General features: G+C 35.9%; 1 protein-coding gene across 3 annotated transcripts in view; it reads right to left on the bottom strand.

The window, feature by feature from the left end:
* LOC113232554 (mushroom body large-type Kenyon cell-specific protein 1) overlaps nucleotides 1-23,167 on the bottom strand; it is a 285,145-nt gene that overhangs the window by 23,897 nt on the left and 238,081 nt on the right. For 2 of the 3 annotated variants that reach the window (XM_026467322.1, XM_026467324.1), the window contains 2 exons: nucleotides 18,097-18,476; nucleotides 532-741 (listed from right to left, as the gene is read on the bottom strand). In XM_026467322.1, the coding sequence (XP_026323107.1) occupies nucleotides 532-741; nucleotides 18,097-18,476 (590 nt within the window). The remainder of the gene's footprint in view (nucleotides 1-531; nucleotides 742-18,096; nucleotides 18,477-23,167) is intronic. The other variant, XM_026467323.1, reaches the window with a different exon arrangement.

Here is a 23,167-nt window from a genome sequence, read left to right as displayed (position 1 = left end):
ACACACACACACACACACACACACACACACACACACACACACACACATGTGCATACTGTGCTTGCAACTATAGTTTGTCAAGTATCATATCGTTAATTATTGTAATTTTCTTGATTTTATTCTTTTACTACTAATTGTTTCCCGTGACTTCATTTTGGCATAATTTATTTGAAATTTAATGTAACTAAATGTATTGTATATTTAAATGACAAACTTTGTAAATGGTTAGCTATAAGTAAGTTTGTGATTTAAGAATATAAATCGAATTTAAAAAGTTGTAAAGTTTGCAAATAAATACATAAATAAGTATTCTTTCCGTATCTGACTTGATAAATACCTTTGACGTATGATCACATCACATTAAATGTCTTTATTTTGCCAAGGGTACGTTAAGTAATTAACGAATTAGTAACGAGTTCCAATCCAGTATATAAACAGTTTTAATGTTAACAATACTCAAAATTAAGACGGAGTCATTGCGGTCATCACGTGCTGCTACATCTCGGTCAACCCTAGGACGGCCATTCTTACCTGAGCCAAAGCCTGTGGGTTCTGCATGAGGCGAAATAGCTCAATTTGTTGCTGCAAGGCCTGATCTGACGGGTCCTGCTCTGGGGCGCTCACCTGCGCCAGTTGAGGATTCTGCAGCTGCATCAGCTGGAGGTGTTGGAGTAGGGGCTGCGAGGCTGCAGGACTCTTCGCTCCGGAGACTGAAGAGCTGTCCGACTCTGAGGCTGGACTCTGTTGAAGAAGCACACAATATTTAGTTAAAAGGTTTATCTAGGTTTATCTAAAGACCACTATTCTTATTTACATAAAATTTTATATTAAATGTATATAAAATTTAAAATACATGTATGATTATTCTTAATTTTCAATATCTAAATGGACGCACGAAATTGCCAACCCGCATTATGGCCATAATATACGTTAACTAGGCCGAAAGTTTGGGCCTTGTTAACACATATCTACACAAAATAAAAAATAAGTTTTTTTTCTTAATTTTTAATTTTTTTTTATTTAGTTTGTTTTTAATGACGTAACACTACATAATAATGAATTAAAAATATTCCAAAAGAAAATGAATTCCGTTGCTCTTGTTCTCATATTACGTTACGACTGCCTCCTTGCCTGAACAGTTACTATGCTGGTCTGTCACGCAGAGGTTACGGACTAGATTCCCGCCTGGTGAAATATTTCTATGGCCTATATTTATTTCTCTCGTGAGTTTGAATGTAATTTGTGGTTGTCTATGTGCGTGTCAGTGGAGACCACATCGCAAATGTCGGTTATTTCGTGGGCCAGGCTGAGATTCTTCCGACTCTCGTCATGCGGCATGGTAACGTCAGTCACGCAGCTCTCGCACCTCCCAAGCATGTCCTGTTGGTTGTAGTGAAGCCTTGACAGCCTTAATGATGTCCTTGTAGAGGTTTATCATTTCATAGCGTATCAGGTACAATTTACAGTGACTTCGACTTTTTGAACTTTTCCACAATGTGTTATGTATGTGCAAACATATTACATCGTTATAAAACGTATATAAGAAATTTTGATATTTAGTCAAAAAGAAAATTACTAGAGAAAAGCACGTCCTTTCTCTTCAGGTGTTTTGATGGGAGTGACGACGGAACGGCTTACCTATTAGTAGTCCGAAATGACATTTTTCAGAAATAACGTTTTTTCGAGTTTTCATAACCTCGAAAGTAATTTAGAGAGGAACATATTTTTTTCCTTTAAACCTAACTTAACCTAACCTAACCGAGCCTTATCGTGACCTTGCGATAAACGTTCAACATATGCTGAAAGAACAACGGTTTCGTTACAATTAGAGAACGATTAAAAAATTTCAAAAGTAAGTGGCCAGGAACCAGAGAAAAGGGTGATAAAAAGGTGGGATGACGACGAAACAGGCCGCATCGTCCAACGTCCACGAAAAATACCCTCGACTGCGATCGATTCAATACCACAAACCAGGCTTATTTGCAAGAATAGTTCTGATATTACTATATACCTGCTAGGAGCAAGTCCAAAAATATATTCCCCATCGTTAACAAACATGACTCCTGCGCAGCGCGTACTGATTAGTATTCACAAAGACGTATTTCCGCGCAAGGCGAAGGTCACTTATAACCTTTTTGCAATTCAGATTACGTAAAACAAGCAATTATATCTACTGTTCACTATTCAACAGTTAATTTTGATTCAAGCCGATTTTCCTGTCCTTCATTTTCCACATGAACCATTAATTAAATTGCCGTCGAGGAAAATTTGCCATCTATCAGTTATTTTTCCGTCATTTTAATTTTCTCGGTATCACGGTAGGAAGATCTAGGCCTCTATCATGAGATTACAGCGACAGTTATCGCTAGCGACCGCGTAAAATATTTGTATACAAAATGTTATAAATTATCCGTACAAAATTGTGTAGTAATTTACGCGGTCGCTAGCGAGAATTGTCACATTAAACTTGTGGTAGAGGCACTGCTTTTTTTTTTATATCAGGAGACGGGACGTATAAGTCGTGCGTCAGAGCTTTATACAGCACAGCGCCCGTCACCCTGAGACATAAGCTGGAAAGTTCCAAGAGCCTGTAAATTTACCAAAATTATTATGAAAGTACTGTGTAAGTGGCAGTAAAGCTCCTTGTGAAAGAGTTCGTCCAGGGAAGTACTGCTTACTTACCTATTTCTGCCGCCAAGCAGTAATGTCAGCGTTATTGTGTTTCGGGTTTGAAGGGTATCTCAGGGTGACGGGCGCAGTGGCAGTGCTCCTCAGATCTTGGCGACTTAAAGCTCTGAGTGGCACTGCAACTGTTATGGACAGGCGTGTAGCTTACCCTCAGGCGCACGACTTGTTCGTCCCGTCACTTGATATTATAAAAAAAAACTGAAATTTTGTGAATAGGTGTCGGCTGTGCATTGTAGGTAGTGCGCCGGATTGAATTCCATAGCGCTGGTAGTCATGAGTAAAGAAAATTCGCCAGTTTGAGACCAGGTACAGGGTATGGTTGTCTGGCACATTATAATTATTTAGGTCTCGGCTGACTTGTCATAAAATTGCGCATAACCTACCCTGTCATAATCAGCTTTATTTTAAATTTCGAAGCCATATTTACACAAAAATACTTAACCTAGGACCTGTTTTCTTCTCATTACCGATCGTGGCTATAATGAGAAGAAAAAAGGCCTGGGAGTTTTATTTGGAGCATTATAAAGCAGTTACCCTGCATGCAATCGCACTATTCACGTGCAAGTGTGACGAAAAAATTAATATGTTTCACGGGGGGAAATTACGAACCTCGACTCCGAAAGCCCTCAGTCTTCGACTTCGGGGTTCTAATATGGTCTCGTTCGTAATTCCTTAATGACCATCCTAATATACAATGTACTATTATTATTATTTAATACGATTTTTAAACTGCTCACTTATTGAATTAGGAGTTGTCATCATGAAAACAATACTATCCACTTCTGCCGTCCACTAACTAAAACGAGGCTAAGTGACAAATGGTCAAATATCCGTTTTAAATAGAAAAAGATTCACAAAATTCTCATTTAAAAATAGTTAAAATTAAAGAATTCTTTTACTTTATGAAAAATACAACAGCGCATGCAATTGTATGAGAAAATAATTTTCACCGACATAATTTCTATGAATTGATAATGCATAATAACGGCTTGTTCGTAAATTATGTCTAATTGCTACATGGTGCCAAGAGCACAGTAATTAGTGCTGCTAGCTGGCCAAATTAGAGTCCAAGCTTCGATTCCTGATTGTTACAAGAGATATATCAGGACGACATAATGAAACAAAATGCATGGTTTCGAATCATGGAAAAAAATGTTTTCTTTTATTCTTAATTATGTTATAACAGCTACTCCTCAATGTTTAGTATGGATATAAAGATTAAAAGGGTTATAAAGTCAGAAATTATGTTGGTAAAAATGATTTTTTATTTAATTACATGCGCTGTTCATTTCTCATAAAGTAAAAGAATTCTTTAGCATGCGTATATTGGAAAAGTGGATAGTAATTTTGTCACGATGACAACTCCTAGTTTAACAAGTAACCAGTTTAAATATCGTATTAAATATTAAATAATAATAAAATGTAATATGGAGTGCATATCGAGAAAATATTGGTACATAATTATGATGTTAATGGAAGCCCAATTGTGAAAAGTGGAAATTTTCAAAAACATATTTTAGTAATCAGTGCTGAATGATACATATCAATTTACCAATTTTCTATTAGTTACCCGTAATCATGGAATATGTAAAGGGCCTGAAACGTTGGCTTGTTTGAAAAAACACGCTACTTAAATCCTGAAAAAATAATTTTATTTCCAACTTCCTATCAAATTGAAAAGTAATACCTATCAAGAACAAACACAAAGGAACTAAAACGGAATGGTTCACAATATTCCTTCATTTAAAAGTATAGGATTCCATAGCAGTAAAAACAAAAATAAATAAAAGAATGAAGAATGATGTTATCAGTGCAAAAGTGGCGTAACCGCATGAATACATAATATAAAAAATAATGAGGATTTTAAAATTAACCAAATTCATATTATAATTATAGTAATCATATATTATTATTATCAACAATTTTTTTTTTTATTCATGAAAATAGCATCCAAGTATATAATGATTATGTACTTTGGTATCATTTAAAGTAATACTGTAGATATTAAAATATTATGAATTACACCACTTTCGCGCTAATAGCCTCAATTAAAATGACTACAAAAAACAAAATGGCGACGATAATTTGTAAAATGTCAGATTTCCCGCGTAAAAAAATTCAGAAAATTAAATGACTGACGAAAAATTAAAATCTAAGATCTGGCAGTATGGCGAATTGGACGTTTTAACCTGTCCCGAAGGACGAAAAATTTTTACTTCTATTAAAATTACTACCTAAATGTACAACGAGCATAATCTACGCTTGTGCAAAATGTATTGCATTAATAGAAATAAATATAAAATGTATAAATGTAAACATGTTACATAGTTGACGTGAGCTAAACAATCCATTGGTTAATATTCAAGGTGGACCTGATTAGCGAAACGTCAAGGCAACTGCCTATAGCGCAGTTTAGGTTACAAAAATGGTCGCCATTTTTTGTTATAGTTTTTGTTCGTTATTTTTCGACTGCGGTGTGATAGTGGAATAATTCACATTAATATTACCAATTTGAAGTAAAATAGTAAAATAAGTGAGTACTGAAAGGCGACATAAATATCTTTAAACATTCCGAGTACTTTGGTTTTCACCATAGTTACATATTGGAAATCTAAAAAAGGATCTAAAGTCACATGTATTTTTTTCAAACAAACCAAAGTTTCGGGTTCTTCATAGACCTCATGGTCACGGCTCACATTGAGTCAGCTACAAATATCCTGTACGATTTTAGATAATAAAAAAAGTTTCATTTCCAATTGTTTAGAGACGATTATGTCCCAAGCGTGATTATATCAATATAGTTTTCGTAGAAGAAATTTTGTCCAATAAATATGCCAAGGTGTTTTATTATAGAGTCGGTATTTTAACTTTTTATGATTTGACATGGATATCTTTATTTTAGTGATATCATAACATTGGCTTACCTATATGTAATTTAGTTGTCTAATTTTGACTTTACATTTTATTATAAGCTTTAAGGAAATGTTTATACATACATTCTTTACTAGAACGTATAGTATCATAAAGTTCGCGTTGAGATCAAACTTTTGGCCTTCTTGAAACCTTTATACTGCCTCTCACATTTATTCATTGGTCTTTTTCATAGGTATTCTTAATTGGCTGGGAATTAAACGTGCTTGTTCTAAACACCAAGAACTAGTTTTAATGAATATGGTACTTCCTTGTTTAGCTAATTCGAAGTAGGTAAATTAATTTCAAACTTTAATTAACGTATATTTCCTACTAGAATTATCACATGACCGGCCAATGACGGCCAATGTTAGTTATTTTAAACACTCGACTAACAACCTAGTTTGACATACAAAATTACCTACTAATAAAAAGACCAATAGAATTTTAAATTGCTTGTTTGTCATTTTCGCTATCAACGTAGTCATTTGTTTTCTAATTCCATTGTCCACGGCCGCTGACAGCATGCCAATTTGAAAAGCGAACCATGAACAGCTGCTCCCATTTCAAACTTGGAACGTAAAAAAACTGGCCACATAATTTACCGCTCGCCAAATGGTGGGGTTCAAACATTCTAATTCTAAACTCGCGGCCTCGACCAATAGCAGCCGAGGACGACCCAACATGGCGGTCGTGGGAACCGGTTAATGGCCCGTTTGAATTTAGAATAGTATTTTTATTAATGCGTTCGTTATGTTCGAGAACAATAGTTTTTTTTTCTAAGTAATTCATTATGCAGCCGGTAGCGATTAGGTAGAGTCGCCGAATTGTTTTTAAAATAAGTAAGGTCGTGGGGTCTCCATTGTTAGTGGATAATTAGGTGTCTATTTTATTAATTTGAATATTTTTATCAATCAAATTAGATTGCGTCAATTATGCTAACATTTATAGTTAGCTCGAATTTGCATAATTAAAGTTGGATAGTGGAAAACTCTCCGAGTACCTTGTTGGTCATTATCATGGGGGATTCGATATTTGAATTGAACAACATAAGTACATAGCGAGCCACTGTATTTTTTAAACGCTATTACTGTTTCTATCAAGATGTTATCAGCATCAAATGTAAAAAACAGTGGCGTATATATTATATTTGCTTAATACACAATTTCTGTTCCAGTTCTAAAGTAAATTCAAAAGTTATGTGAGGTAATGTAACTTTAAAAATACATTGCCGTAAAAAATTCAAAATGAAAACAAGTGGTGTATTTCACATTTCAGACCATCTCCAACTAACCATTAAATCGCTTCATGTTGTGTTCCCTTCCATTTCACTCTTAAAAAAACATAGTACACTCAAACTACAAAGGCAGTCTGTTTTCATTTTATAACATTTCCGCTGCTTGAACACGAAAAAAGTTAAAATTAAAAAGTACAAACGTGAATATTCCCACACCACCGCCACAATTCCGCGTTCTATTTTCGAACGAAATTTGAAACGTCAAACGCGCGCGGTTTAGTTTTTCCTTTCTTTTTTCATAGAGCAATGATTAGTAAAGGCGTTCGTTTACTGAGGCTATTTGAGGCACGTGTTGCGCGGGGGAGGGACTTCACGTGAATTTTCCGAGGTTTCCACCCTCTGCGGACCGCCCCTATAGGCTTTTCTGTCCGGCCTATATGCTGTTTAACTGATCGGCTAGATAAATGCGTGGAGTAGAACGCCGTGATTTGTATATGTTTATTTTTAGAGGTTGATTTGAAATTACCGTAGATTAGTTAGTAGTGTTACTAATTAAATGTGAATTAAACTAAATAAAAATCCATTGTCATTTTGTTATTTGTCAGCCAGTGCTAGTACATGCAGTTCTTGTAAAAATTTTCCACGTGAATATTGCTTGAATATTGGGTATTTTTCAAATTAATAAAATCATAATACGATATAATCGTAGATGTAGAAGTCATTCACCGTTAAACATTGAAAACTTTTATAACCACATCCTACTATGTAACTAAGAAATAGTTCAACACACTGACGGATATATAATTAATAGTTGTAACTAATCATTACCTGCTTCAAGCAATCTATCGAGTTATGACTCGAAAAATTTAAGAGGCCACTCAAATAACGATGGGGGAATTAATTTCACGCGCTACACATTTTGTCCGTGTAATTATATCTGTGTGAAGACTAAAGATTGCATGTGTTAGCGTTGACTGAAATGTTAAAAATAATTTACTTCTCGTGCTTTGATTTTTAATACGTGGAACTATTAATTATTTACTTAATTTCGATCGTTACAAATACCAGGAAATAAGAACATTGCGTTTTTATATTTTATAAAGTACCGCAGAACAACAGCAATGGTAATGATGGCAACTGCTTAAATAGCCTACTTATTTATGCTGACCATTCATTCACTTAACTTGTCACCTCTTGTAGTGTTTGTGTATTTTTTATTTTATTTCAGTAGTTTCATATATTTAATATATTTTTATAATATAAATATATTTTTGTCAATAAGATTTTGATTTTTATTGTAAATGTTAGCAATGATGATATAAAAGTATCAAAATATAAAACCCAACAACCACTCTACTCATTTCCGCCATCTGCCTACTTTTCATGCACTACGCCTACTCACTATTTCAGAAACTATTGCGTAACGCAAAAAACAACTTTAAACCCTCACAATAGAGTTCTGGGGGTGGTATTAAGTATCTATATACCTATCTCTTTCGCCCGTATTAATCAAAATACGTACCCTGACGTGGACGCGAGTGGATAAGGTATTGTTTTTAAAATTGAAGCTTTATGAAGACGTGTGCCATGATGCCATCTTGCAGTATAGTTACTAAGCTGCCAGTAATATTATTGTAGTGTGTTTTTTTTATTGTTCTATTTTCAAACATGGATGCAATTTGAAAGTAACGGTATTTTTTACTTTATTGCTTTTTTCATGTAGGTTAGTTGAACACAAACACAGATTATTTACGCAAGTTCTTTTAAATATTGTTCGTGGACTATTTAAGTTATAGCTTTGTTTTTATGTATCGTAAATTAGATAGTCATGAAAGGTTAATTAACTAGTGAAAATTATCATGTAATCTACACTTTTATGACAATTTTATAGTTTTTGTTTGAGGCGTAGTATAACAGTAATTCTAAATAAAAAGTTCTGTACCTATTCACAAAACCGTCTGTAAACGAATGATAGCAAAAAATCGATTTTGTTTTTTTGTTTTTTTTTCTTTTTTTTTAAACACAATCCAAATTTAAATGGTCTTGTTTGTGCATTTTTAAGTCTTTTTTTATTTTTTCATTGCTTTATTGTGCAATTTTTTGATCCATTACTCTACTTTACTAATCTATTTTACTTAAGTAACTAAATCAAAATTACTATTAAAGTCAACAATAGGTCCTCCAAACCCTGATTATATACTGTTAATAAAATTGAACCGTTGACAGTCTCAAAACAACTTTGCAAGCGAAGTTCTTTATTATACAATTATTTGTTTCTAAAAAAATATACACCTTAAATGCTATTATTTGACAAAAACTAGCAAAAGAAATCCCTTAAGGTACGGCGTCAATTTTGATGGTAGTACAATGCAATGGCAGCTAGTTTACCCATAATTAATTTGGGGGAAGGTTAATTATTTATTTATATAAAGGGGTAGGTTTTGTCTATGAGTTTCGTGCTACGACTCGAAACTATAATTAACATTTTACAATTGATATGAAAATTGTATATACCACAAAAATATACTGAACCATTTTACTAAAGTCCCTTGAAAGTGCATAGGGGTGATTAGCGACACGCCTGTCAATAGTAGTTTATAGTTCTTAAGTAGATAAATAGTACGAGTCTCATAATACTCTATATTTTACAGCTTTTTTAATGAAATCGTAAATCGTAACAACCCTTGGAAATCGTGTGTAGTCTCCAACCTCACGCAGAATTGTCATCTTAGGGCGCCTTCAAATCAGGCGCTTGTTAGAAGTGTTGCAGTGGCGCGAATGTGGCACGGGTCTGTAGCGCTTCACTAATTTTTAGTTCACTAATTATGACTCAAAGAGCTAATACACATTTGGCGTAGGGTGTTCCGTCAAATCCGCGTTGGCAGCGTATACACTGCGCGTTTAGTTCGGCGTTCGACAAACGTTAGTAGAGTCTGTGCACTGGCTCAGTTTGGAAAAGGACGTGGAAGTGATTGCTTGTGTGTGGCTCCTCTACAGTCGCTATAAAAGACGATGACAGAGTATCGTGATATTGCGCACACCCAAAATTATTTTTGAATTTTGGGTGCACCCAATATTACGAGACAGATTTGTAATCGGGGCTCTCCAAGTCCCACTGCGTCCACTCTAGCCGAAAGCGCGCGATCGAATGTACAACAGAATGGCGGTGCATATATCTCCAACCAGAAGCCCGCGTTTGTGTGTGTATACCTAATCGGTCTTCTTGGTTCTTAAAACGCACGTTATCAAAGCGCGCGCTTCATAACGCCAAATGTGTACTAGCTCTAAACGTACGCGTCACAAAGTAACGCTGCAATTGCGCTTCTAAATATTATATGAAAGTTAGTAGTGGCGCGATTGCAGCGCCACAGTGGCGCTACTGCAGCGCGTCTATAATCATCGAGTTTGAAGGCGCCCTTATAGGGTCCTGGCTCTCCTGGCTGTTCTTACTACCATAACGTAGTAACATGTGAATTGTTGATTACCGCAACTAAGCATTATTGCTTGTACACAAAACTAACGTTGATAGTACTTGCTAGGTTACGCAAAATGAAATTAAAAAAATAATTTAAAAAGTTCCACACCAGCTAACTGGTATTGTTGTATGGCAAATAGTTACCTATTAGTAAACCATCTTACAATCAAAATATTTTAGCCCTATTTTGTGATTACGATGCGTCTCCGTCAATCCTTAGAATTCTGCCGTCCTTGTTATAAACAACGTTATCGATATTTAAGCGAAATTGAGTTATAAACATATCTGGAATAAGCGACACGAGATCTACAACCCCCTCTAATCGGTTTTTTAATATGTTATTTACTTTCAGTTTTTGACGACGTTTATGGGCGAGTGGCTGGCACACCGGTTTTCAAAGTGTCGCCATCTCTGACGTCCCGGGTTTGATCCCTGGCCGGGTTAATGTAAAAAACAACATTTTCTATATTGTCTCGGGTCTGGGTGTTTGTGGTTACCGTCGTCGTTTCCGATTTCCATTACACAAGTGCCTTAGCTACTTACTGTGGGATCAGAGCAACATACGTGATGTGTGTGTACAGATGAAGGGCACCGGGTCCCCACGGGCCAAAGTTAATTGTGATATTGTTAAGTCAACTCAGCGTAATTGACATTTATCAATGAAAAAGAAACTTAAAATGTCAATATCCCGAAAGTTACCAAAATGCAAATGCGTTGTTTATGACAAGAAAGTCAGAATTGTCTTCCACCGTTTTCTAGACATCTCGATTGTAAATAACGTTTTATTCTTGCACAAGCAAAAAGTTACTTGTTAATACTTTTGCAATAATTAAAACAATTGTAGGGCACTATAGTTTTATCAATGGGAGGAAATGATTATATCACACTTATATTAAGTGAACAAAGGTGTTTTTGCTAGAGAATTATCGCAATTCAGCTACTTGGTGGTACTAGAGTTGAGCTCAAACTCAGATAATAATCTTTATTTCATTGGTAAGCAAATTATACTTGAAATCATCACTTTAATTAAACCAAAAGTGGAACTACATCTATTTGCCAAGTTTTATTGAAATCGGTTAACAGGGTGGTCCAATAAACCAGATTCGTCCCCTAATTTGCCACCCTTAAAGATGGAATATTTTCTTCAAATTTGAATGAGATCACTGCTAATGTACACCCTTTCCAACAAAGTGAAAGAATCGTCAAAAACGTGAGAGCGCTCGCGCACTACGTCCGATTCGTATCAGTTCTGAATCCGAGAAATGACGGTCCAAAATGTCACAGGGATCATTTTATCTCTAGGTGTACAAACCATATTCTTATTTAGTCGAATTCGAATGGGACTTAATGAACAAGCGACATCCGAAATGGTCCGAGTTTTCTAGATTTGTATAATCTCGGATTCGTAACGAACATGAATCGAATTCTGTGTGCAAACGTGCTAAGGCAGATTCCCCTGAGAAGAATGCGTAAGAACCTCTTGGAGTTGGTATTTGTAAACAAACATTTGCACACATTTATCATCCGAACTAGTAATATAAATGTGAAAGTAACGCTGTATATATATTTTCATGTGAAAGCCGCTGAACCAATATTGATAAATTTTGTTATAAAGATAGATGGGACCTAGGACATAGTTTAGGACAAAGTGGTTCCTACCCAGTGGGCGCTGAAGAGTCCTACCGGGGCATCGAAAGCAATAGGAGGTTGATGCTGTTCAGGTCGTGCTACCGCATTTGAAAAGAAAAACCAGAACTATCTATTTTTTTTCCTTGTCACTTTTTTTGTTAAGTATAAAAATACGAGTTTTCAATAATTTTTTGTGGCGGTGGACGTTGAAGTTTTTTTATCTTGCCTAAATGGGCCAAAAAGTTTGGGAACTTATGGACCTAGAAGAAGGACATAGGCTATCAATGTTAAAGAAGGTTAAGTAAATAAGAGATGAAAGTTTGTATGGAGAACCAATAAAACTATGAAAATTTGTATACTACAGGTAGGCTACTCGAATTACTTATTATATGCAGATAAAGTCGTGGGCAACAGCTAGTTTACAATATTTATTTCAAATATCATAACATCAAGACAACCTGCAAGAGCAAAACTTGCAGGCCTGAAAATGGCTCTTCCTCATCATGCGGAGTTTATTTGTTTGTTAATAGCATAAGGTTTACGTTTATGGACAAAGATGGTAAACACTCTCCAAGAAAATGCCTAAAAGCATTTAAACTTATGGATATATTTAGAGGGACGCTAAAAACAGGTTAAATTATGATAACAGTGTTTTTATTATATTCCATTGGCCACATATACCTATTTTATGACTTTATTTTAGTAGCAGTACAGCTCCTTGTGGAAGTACCGTCACCTTACTTATTTCTACAGCCAAGCGGTAATATGAGCATTATTGCGTTCCGGTTTGGAAGGGTAAGGGTGCTGGTGAAATTATAGGCACATGGGACTTGGCAACTTACGTCTCAGGGTGACGGGTGTAGTGGCAGTGCCCCTCAGATCTTTGCGATTTAAAGCTCTGAGTGGCACTGCAACTGTTATACAGACAGTTACTTCATATAATAAAGAAAATGCCAGAATGTTTGGTTTGAATAAAGATTACTTCAATCGTCTTTTGGTTTTGATTAAACGTTATGCGATATGTGGACAGCGGCCATATTTATATTTTATTTATATTCAACCATTTTTTTAGCGTTTCTTTAAATATGTGCATGAGTATTGATTGCTTCGTTCGAGAAATACATACAACCGCAGGGAGTTCCACTTCTTAACTTTCTTTTTCTCTGTGGTCTATTTCAGTATTTTGATGTCATTCCATACTAAAAGACTTAGCAAAGAAAAACTCAAACTTGAATTTGAATTAACATGAACAAGACTACATTGTTGCATGGGTGCCACGGTGCTACAGACCTGAACATCTGGCAAGCAAATTATTGTAAACGGGATCAAGGATATGTGCCATTATTGTTTTATACACACGTACTTAGCATAATAGCCTTAATTTGGCCATTTTTACGCGATAAAATTAGAATTAAGAGGGTATTTACAAAAGATGTTTTAGTTTCGCTCTAGTTTAAATAACATAATATAATATAAAGGTAAGCGATTATTTTCACTTATTTCCCTTTAAGCTAGGGAGCTCGCTCGATCGTGTTGTGGTGAGTGGAGATCTAGTACTTTTTACGCCCCGCTTCTCAGCTTTTTTATATTCACTATTTTGCGAAGAAAAATTACGATATCAAGAAGTTAATCAATCATTACCTCAACTAAGTTTAAGTCCCATAAAATATTAGTAGAGCAAAATAATGTAATACCCTAGCTAATAAAGTCTTAACATATTAACTAACTTAACGAATAACTCTGTATTTATTCAAATTATCGATCGAGTTTTCGTCAAATCACAGCCGCGGAATCTCATGAATAAAGGACCAAGGACTGGTTCGAAACATAGCGAGTAAAAATTCGACGTTTTTAAAAAAAAAATAGTGCGCATTTGCCCTCCATATCACCTGATGGAAAGTGATGATGTGGTCGACGATGCAGCATGCACACCTAAACAATGTCTATTCACTCTCGCCTTGAAAAGATCCAAGTTATAGCGTTCGGGGAACAAGTCCGCAGGTAGGGAATTCCACTCTGTACCCGCTCGCCATATAAATGTGGAAGCAAAAAGCTTCGTGCGAATTAGGAATATTCACAACATAGGGGTGGAATCCCAGCCCACATCTAGTCCCCCGATGATGGAGAGGGGAAGGCGGAATCAAATTATGCAATTCCATCGCACACTCTCCATGATATATCCTGTAGAATACCGATAAGCAGGCAACTTTACGGCGGTGTTCAAGGCTCTGCAGCTTCGCCTCTACTAATTTCGAGTCACCTATAAGCCTCTTGACACGCTTGTCGATTGAATCCAAGGTGGCCAGTTGGTATTTACGTGAGTTATGTATGTTAGTTAGGTTAGGTATATATGCCGTTAGTTTGGTTATATGTGCTCTCGTTACCCTTAAAATCAAGCTGCTTATCCTCAAAGCCACCGACTTTGGTGTTGACCAGCACCAGTGATGTAGCGAGGGGGGGCGCAGAGAAGGCTATGACTCCGGACGGCACAGTAATGGGGGCGCCGGCGAGCTCGACCGTGCTCTAATTAAATTATTTATTTTTACTTAAAATTAGAAAATAAATTCCACTGTTTGAGAAAGCGATAACCTGAACAACACAAAGGGGGCTTTGTAACAACTTCTGTAATCGTGAAAATAGAGGAAGCAGCAAAAGGTGGGAAGCAGGCGGCAGAAATCAACGCTACTCCACCGACCAGCACCCGCCACTCTCTCTGTATTGCAAAATCATGAGAGATATACACGTAGCATCGACTTGCCTTCGGGCTAACTGTGTAAGGCCAAAGATAGACAGGGTCTCATATTCTTGTCTTCCCGGTTCAGTGTTGTCTTTTAAGGCACTATTCCTATTCATTGTTTGTTAAATTTTCGGCAGTATTAACCATTGGAACTGGTGTTTATTGTATTTATTTGCCAAATATATTTTGGCGGTATTGCCATTAAATCACAGTTTATCGAAATTATCTGTCCAAGCTTTGAAAAGCTATTAATAGGAAACAGTGGATTAACTGGCAATACAGACCTGGAAAGGTAAATGTCACCGGTATGTATTTTAACTTGTTCGGTTGTCAGGCTAATAGGTTTCTCCTGACATTGACTTTTTATTTTGCTGAGAAATATAAAAAGTTGAATGCCAAAATGTTTAACATAAATTGTTTAGATTTCGCCCATTACTTTTAAAAAAAATTTTAATAGCATTTTTTGTTACAGCCTGTATACTTGTAAAAGCAATAAAGGTGAATTATTATTGATTCGAACTTTTTGTATCAACAATAATTATAATAGTTTGTGTTGAAAATAGTCCACTTTTCACAAAAAATTTATAAATAGTAAAAATAAATCATGACATTAAATAAAAATTGAATATATGAGGTGAAGTTAATAATCATTAGAAACACAAAATGTTGAAGACAATTTAGTATTATGACTCAATAATACAATCATACGTGAAGTTCAAGGTTTGATTTGAAATCACCGAAGGCATTTAGTTGGCATACTTATGCGTTTACAAGGTTCCAAGGATTACCACTTAGACATTGTATGGAAAAATACTAGATCTAACATGTATTATGTATTTGAATGACTAATATAGGTAACACTAGTATTAAATTGCAGAACTGCGATAAATCGAATTGCTGCATAGCGTGTTGGATTAAGGGTTGATGCCTGTTTATTGGAGGCTCTGTGCCCAGCAGTGCGCAATATATGTTAATGTTTCTTTTGGTACTCAAGTGACGGGATGAACAAGTCGTGTGCCTGGTGGTGAGCTACACGCTTGTCCATAACAGTAGCAGTGCTATTCAGAGCCTTAAATCACAAAGATCTGAGGGGCACTGCCACTGCGCCGGTACGCAGTAATGCTCACATTAGGTACTATTTGGCGGCAGAAATGGTTAAGGTGGCAGTACTTCTCTGGACGAACTCTTTCACAAGAAGCTCTGTGGCTAGATTTTGTTAGTAACTACCGCACGGAACCTGCCAATACCTCTCCTGTGTTTACTAGGTTTATTTGAGAAAATACATTATGCGTGTGAAGGCGTATACGTACAGGTTTAATTTATTTAGAAAGTACAAAATGTAGGAATCTTCTTTATAATTTTACCGCCCATGGGAAAGCAGCGGGAAAATGTCCATGACAAATCTGCAGCCGTAATGACTCGATTTCACTTCAAATGAAACAGTTTTGGTATACAATCCGCAATGGGAACGTACATCGAACCGTATTCATCTACTATTGTTACATGTTCCCACACATGCACGGCAATCAAATCGGAATTATTGTGCGGAGACAAAAAATCGTGAAGACCCGCAATTTTGCTGCTCTTGTTAAAATAATTGGGTGTTTCAGAATGACTGTGAACTGTTTCTGTGCTTATTTCGATGTTATTGTTCGAAATTGTATTGCCTATGAACTGTTCGTATTATATAAATATTTTTTATGATATCCAGTAATGGGACGAACAAGTCGTGTGCCTGATGGTAAGCTACACGTCTGTCCATAACAGTTGCAGTGCCACTCAGAGCTTTAAATCGCAAAGATATTAGGGGTACTTCCACTGCGCCTGTCCACTTGAGACAAGTTGACAAGTCCCATTGTGTCTGTAATTTCACCAGCACCCTTACCTAGGAGGAAATAGGTAAGGTGGCAGTATTACCCTGGACGAACTCTTTCACAAGGAACTCTGCTGCCATAAAAATTGATGGCTTATGTAATGTGGTGTTTTTGAATATTATTTAGATTGTAATTCGTAATTTAATTATTGGTTTTGCTTGTTAATTTTGAATGCGTTCTTAATCATTACGGGCTGTGGCAGAATCTATGAACGAGGGCTTTGTACTCTACAGTCTTCACTAGCTTAGTCATACCTATACCTATTTGAAAAGCTTGTATTTTTTAATTGATGTGAGATCAACTGTGGATCAACTGTTTTTTTTAATAATGCTCGTCTAAAGTTTTTATTTACGCGGTTAAATACATATAACTTCATTCAGAGTTCATTCAGATGTCTCAATCTGACCGGTCTGTCCTGTTTTAAAAATATGATGACCTGTGAAACAGTTAACTAATTATGTTTGTCACTTTCGTCAAAGTGTAATCTAATTTAAGATTTTACTGTCCAAACTAATATTATAAATTCGAAAGTAATTCTATTTGTTAGGTTTTCACTCCCGAAACGCTGAAGCAAATTTGATGAATTTCGGTACAGAGAGATGGAATGTAAATGAGAAAGATGGTTAGTTTTTAGTGACGTCAATATCTGAAGGGTATTGCCACTGCGCCCGTCACCTGTAATTTCACTGGCACCCTTTACCCTTCAAAACCGGTATACAGTAATGCTGACATTACTGCTTTGTGGCAGAAATAGGTAAGGTGGCGGTATTTCTCTGGTGAAATAGGGGACGAAAGTTTATATGGAGAACCAATCATTTCTCAAGTAAGTAACACAGTAGCCTACTCAAAGTGCTCAAAATATGTAGACGAAGTAGCGAGCACTACCTAGTATCTAATATTTTTTTGTTTTTTAAAAGTTATTTTCTATCCAATTTCATATACTAGTCATAAAACCCTTTGGAGCTGTGGATTTAATTGTTAATAAATATTCCATTTAAAGTGTACTTTTTGTGTACAATAAATGAATAGAACACGGTACAGTAAGGCAAATAGTTTATCTTTAAATACTTTATGTTCCGTGATTTCCGTATTAAATGAAATATGCTACAGATTTTTTTTATAACCTCCTTGTTCCTGCCACTTGTTCTAGATAATGTTTTGTTAAGGGAACGTCCATAGCGTTATTTCAATTTTAATATGCAAATCCAGTAAATGGTTTGAAGTAGCACAAAGCGAAATCAATTTCCACACATTTACCCAGTCTAAAATCTGAAATGCAGGATTTTGATAAGGTTGCTTGAAATGGAACTTAGATTCTGATACAAAAGCTATTTTATTTACTTTTGCGATAGCTATAATTTTGTACAGCTAGGCGATCCGTGTATTGTTACTAATTTTAATTTTTCTTCTATTTCTTAATTCGGTACAGGACTCTAAAAGACTACAAGTTTGGGGACAGAACAACAGAAATCTTGTTTTGTTTTTTTGAGTCAGAAGCTGTTCTTAGTTAATTAGATAGAAATTGTAATAATTGTACAATACTCACATGCGCGCCGGCCGCCTGCCTTTCCCCCGTCGGTTCAGCGCGTTCCCCGTCTACGCAGAAGTAGCATTTGTCTGGCGGTTTCCAGTCCGTGGGTTCTTCCACCATCTCCAACTTCGGCTGCGTCGCAGGCCTCTTGATCAAACTTTCTAGAATCGTCTCTCGGCGTTCGGTTTTCTCCGTATTGCCTTCGGGCGCTTTCGCCGCCTCGTCGGGCGCATTGATTTCCTCTATAGTCTTTATCTTGAGCGCGGGCTGGGGGTCGGTGGCAGGCATGGACTCGTCGTCGCTGGATATCTCGTCGTTCCGTTTTGGTATTAACCCGTCCTGGTATATTTTCCATTTTCTTCGACCCATCAACTCCTCCGCCACCCGTTCTAGACCTGGAATTAAGGGAAAAATACATTAGCCAGTTAAATGATTAATACTTTATTTTTAATTTTCAACATGTTCAAAGACTTAAACCCTTTTACGGCTAGCTTATTGAATATCATGTTAACAAAATAGAATCGCCGTGCCCAATCTAGGAAACCCGAACGTACCTACATGTTTTCTTGGAAGCAACTCCAGGTACGTTCAATCTCTTTAATTGGACTAAAAACTTCAAATTTCTGTCACGGATAGTACTTTTCTATAGTTTACTGTACACTCTTTCATTTCTTCATTGATCATCAAAAATCGAAGAAACTTCTGTTAGATCTAGAAACTCGAAATTTCCCTTTTCCCAGCCGTTCGTAATTTGGTTATCAGGCAGTATAGCGGTTAGGTTTTATTTTCAAAGTTATTTATCAATGTATCGCACCAATTAAAGAAACCAGAAACATGTACGTGGCTAGTCACAAAATATTCATTATAAATAAAGATTTCAATAAGTAATTTGTTGCTTGGAAAATCATTGGTGAAAAGAATGCCATATTTGGCTACAGTTTTATAAGCCACCTCACAACATTTTAAGGTGAAACTTTCAGTTTTTTGATGATCACATTAAATATTTCAAATTACATATCTATTAAAAGTTTCATAGTGTGCTGCACAGGGTAAAGTAGTTTATTATTATAAAATGCGCATTATCGTAAAGCCGATAACGGCGCGTATAATAAACAGTAAAATTTCAAATTGGTTAAACTTGCAAGTAACCAAAACCATAAAACTACTTTCTATCAAAAATGTCATCGAACTCATATAAAAGTAATATACTGCGATGTTTTCGTTTCGAAATAATATCAAATAATTAATGTCGATATTTATTACCGGGCTGCGCGATAAAACTTCTTTTAAAGTTGGTAGTACTGCGTTCACAAACACTTGTATTACGTATGTGTATGTGATTAATCACGTTCGTGTGCAGAGATAGTGCGTCCAAATGTCAATACTCGAATTATTAGTCGATATTTAATGCAATTTTTTATTTTGAAACGATTGTTGGAGTGAATAATGGCGTCGATAGAGAGGGCAATGACTGTAATTCGTCTTCATTTGTTGCAAATAATGACCGTAACTATAAATAATTGCATTTGTTAATTATATTGTGCACGCTGTTATGGCTGTGTGGTTTTTTTAAATTAAATTAGGACGTGTGTCGCCTTGTTTCATCAATAAGATGAGAAAAATGCTAGATTTATTTTCTAGTCTAGTCTAGGTTATAAAATTCGACGGTATGTATACTTGTATAACAAAAAAAATTATGTGCTAAAAATATAACTAAATAAAATAAAAAATATAACAACTCCAAATCAAAAATTAGTGCCCTGTTTCTCTTAATGATAACCAAAGAGACAGATTTATTATGCGACAGAGGGTTTCCCTAATGCGGGGCTATCAGTGCGTTATTTTATTTTATTTTATTTTATTTAAATTATATCTAAATTTACTGTATTTTTTATATTATAATTTTATAAAGACAACGTTGCCCATCGCTTGGACTTTGGCTTTTGACAACATACGAGTGAAAAAATGTCGTTCTTTGGGTTTTGACCAAAAATAAAATTTTATTCCAAATAACACACAATCACGTGACGGCATTGAGCCTTCTTTCCGATGTATTAGAGCTTTTGAGACATTCGAAACGAAAGCTACCTGTGTGATGATCTGACCGATCATTTATAACCCACCATAAAAGGAGTAAAATAAAAAAATACCGGCAGGCAATTACTATAACGACTCACAAGCGTTTCTAATTGCAATAGAACATTGGAGAAATAAAAAAATCGTAAAGCTGAATTTGAATTGCAATCATTTTCGAATTAGCATATAGTGCGTAGGAAAAATTCATAGAATGAGAAAAAAGTTTTCATTGTCTAACACTACATACTGCACTATGTTGGGGTTACAGCGATTGTCAACCTTTTTATAGAACAATTGGAAAACAAAATTATTACGCATCATTCATGATAATTTCCTCGAGACTGTGCAATACGTATATGGAAAACCAGAGGTTGGTTTTGATTGCAATTGTTTCGAAATGTGAGAGAGATTGAAAGAAAAGATAGAGTAACATATACAGATATAAGAGAAACCACAAATGTCATCGACGCGTTGAAATACTTTAAAAAATTAAAATGGAAATGGGCTGACCACATCACCCGCATGGAAAGTGACAAATGGGCAAAGAATAACCATGTGTACAGGACCACAAAATACGACGTACGAGGACCAGAGGTAGACCAAAAGGCAAAGACTGGATGAGCAAGACGAAAAACAGAAATATTTGGAGTAAAATGGAGGCTGTTACTCGAAGAAAGGTCCCTAATTAATAATAATTTGTAATTATTAATCCTAAAATTTAATTAATTCAATTTATATTTCATTATTGTTATTTTCGTTATTTTATGCCCAATTAGCGAATGTATGTATTATTTTAAATTTATAAGGGTTTGAATGAGGCTTTATTATTATTATACTGGTAAGATCGACTTACCAAGTTAAGTATAAGTTGTTTTCATAACTTTATTACAAGGATGTGGGTAAGGAATGTATTATCACGAGAGAGCTCATTAAAAAAATATGTTTTTTTATATTGTCTTGGGTTCACATCTTCACTTATAACTGCCTCAGTGGCCGAACTCTGCGTGGCATTCAGGCATGGTAACCACCATGCCTGAATGCCACGCAGAGTTCCCAGGTTCGATTTCCGGGCCGGGAGAAATATTTGTATGGCCTACATTTATTTCTCTCGTGAGTTTGAGTGTAATTTGTTTGTGTGTCTATGTGTGTCCATGGCACCCGCGACACATGGTTTCCCCTAGTGCGTGGCTATGTTGATTTTGTGTGCGTTATTGCTTATCATCAGACCGGGGTCAGAAATATGTATGTGATGTTGTATAATATTTATTATAAAAAAGAAAAAGTAATAATATGATTACTTTCCAACAATATTTCTATGACATATCTTCTTATTATCGTAATAGATATATAAAGCAATTCTTAACGTAAAACCATTGACTTAGAAATAAATGGACGACGGGTCTAATACAAAAACCACGAAAAAAATGTCCCAAGTCAACATATTTAAACGTAGTAAAGGAATATGAAAAAGCTAAAACGTTGAATTTAAATTGTAATGTCATCGCAGTACTGTCTAATTTTGCTTGCTTCGCTGTCAGTCGAACAAAAAGCGTGAATGACGCTCTGTATACGATTTTAACGCCCTATAATTTCGGACACTTTTTAGCGCGGACCCGACGTCCATATAATTGTAAGTCAATGCGTAAAACAATATTTTTTACAATTAGAACAAAAACTTAGGAGTTTGATAAGAAATTGACAGAGGTAACAAATTAAAATTGTTAAGTCTACACTTCAGTTTTTATGTCAAGTTCACTGATGCGAAACCTTCACATGTTAATATTGTAATTAGTGTACAATGTACAGCAGATGTATTGTAACACAAGTTAAACGTAATACGTAGAATGTAAGGTGGAAATATGTGCAGTTGACTGTGCAATGAACTCCCATGGTAGAATGCAGTAAAAAATAATTACAAATCGTCTAACGCTTGAAAGCGAGAATAATCGGAGTACCGTTGAGAAATTAAAAATTGTTGAGGCAATGTTTTCAGTTGTTCTAATTGTAAAAATAAAGAACAGTATACTTTTTTAGCTTAAAATAAGCAATAATAACACTAATAATAACGCACACACTCAACATAGTCCCCGCACTAGGGAAACCCTGTGTCGCGGGTACCATGGACATACACATAGACAACCACAAATTACACCCAAACTCACGAGAGAAATAAATGTAGGCCATACTAATATTTCTCCCGGCCCGGGAATCGAACCTGGGGCCTCTGCGTGGCAGTCCGCCATGGTAACCATTCGGCCACGGAGGCAGTTAATGACGAGATAAATGAGGAGGTGTCGGGTTTGAGTCCCAGTAAACCCAACGGGAATTAAACTTTTCTAAATTGGTTCTGGTCTAGGTGTCCCAGAGTGAATTCCGCTGCTCTCGTATTCATAGTACAGGGTATATTTTTTAGTAAATCCACTAAATTGGCTAATGATATACTCCAAATATAATATAGTACTAATAATGTACTCTTTATGTATAGGAAGAAGTGTTAGTCTAATGGTTTGACCTATTGCCTCTTAAGCAGAGACCGTGGGTTCGAATCCGGGAACGTACCTCACGAATTTTTCTGAATTCATGTCTGAAAATAATTTCAATTTTACCATGAGCGCGTCGTTGAAGGTTCGCAACAGTCGCGATACTTGTGAAATACCCAACCCGCATTGGGCCAGCTTGGCGGACTATGGCCTAAAACCCTCGCCTGAGAGAGAGTCCGTACCCAGTGATAGGACTAAACTGACATTACTACTTGGCGACAGAAATAAGTAAGGTGGCAGTACTTCCCTGGAAGAACTTTTTCACAAGGAGCTCTACTGCTACTTCTACAATTTATACTATTGACATAGTACTCATGGTCTTTGACGTGTGATTTCGGTTTCGGTACACGGGGGAATGCAATTGCATGTCAAACCGGGTCGTGTGACCCATGTTGGCTTCAGGGTAGTGAGGTGGCTTGCGTATAAATGGTAACCGTTCGGTCACGGATGCAGTTAAAATATTTATAACG

Source organism: Hyposmocoma kahamanoa, unplaced genomic scaffold, assembly GCF_003589595.1.
Source record: "Hyposmocoma kahamanoa isolate Upper Pololo Valley unplaced genomic scaffold, ASM358959v1 76, whole genome shotgun sequence".
Taxonomy (NCBI): domain Eukaryota; kingdom Metazoa; phylum Arthropoda; class Insecta; order Lepidoptera; family Cosmopterigidae; genus Hyposmocoma; species Hyposmocoma kahamanoa.
The sequence above is the reverse complement of the archived record's forward strand: the minus strand, read 5'-3'. Positions and strand labels throughout refer to the sequence as shown.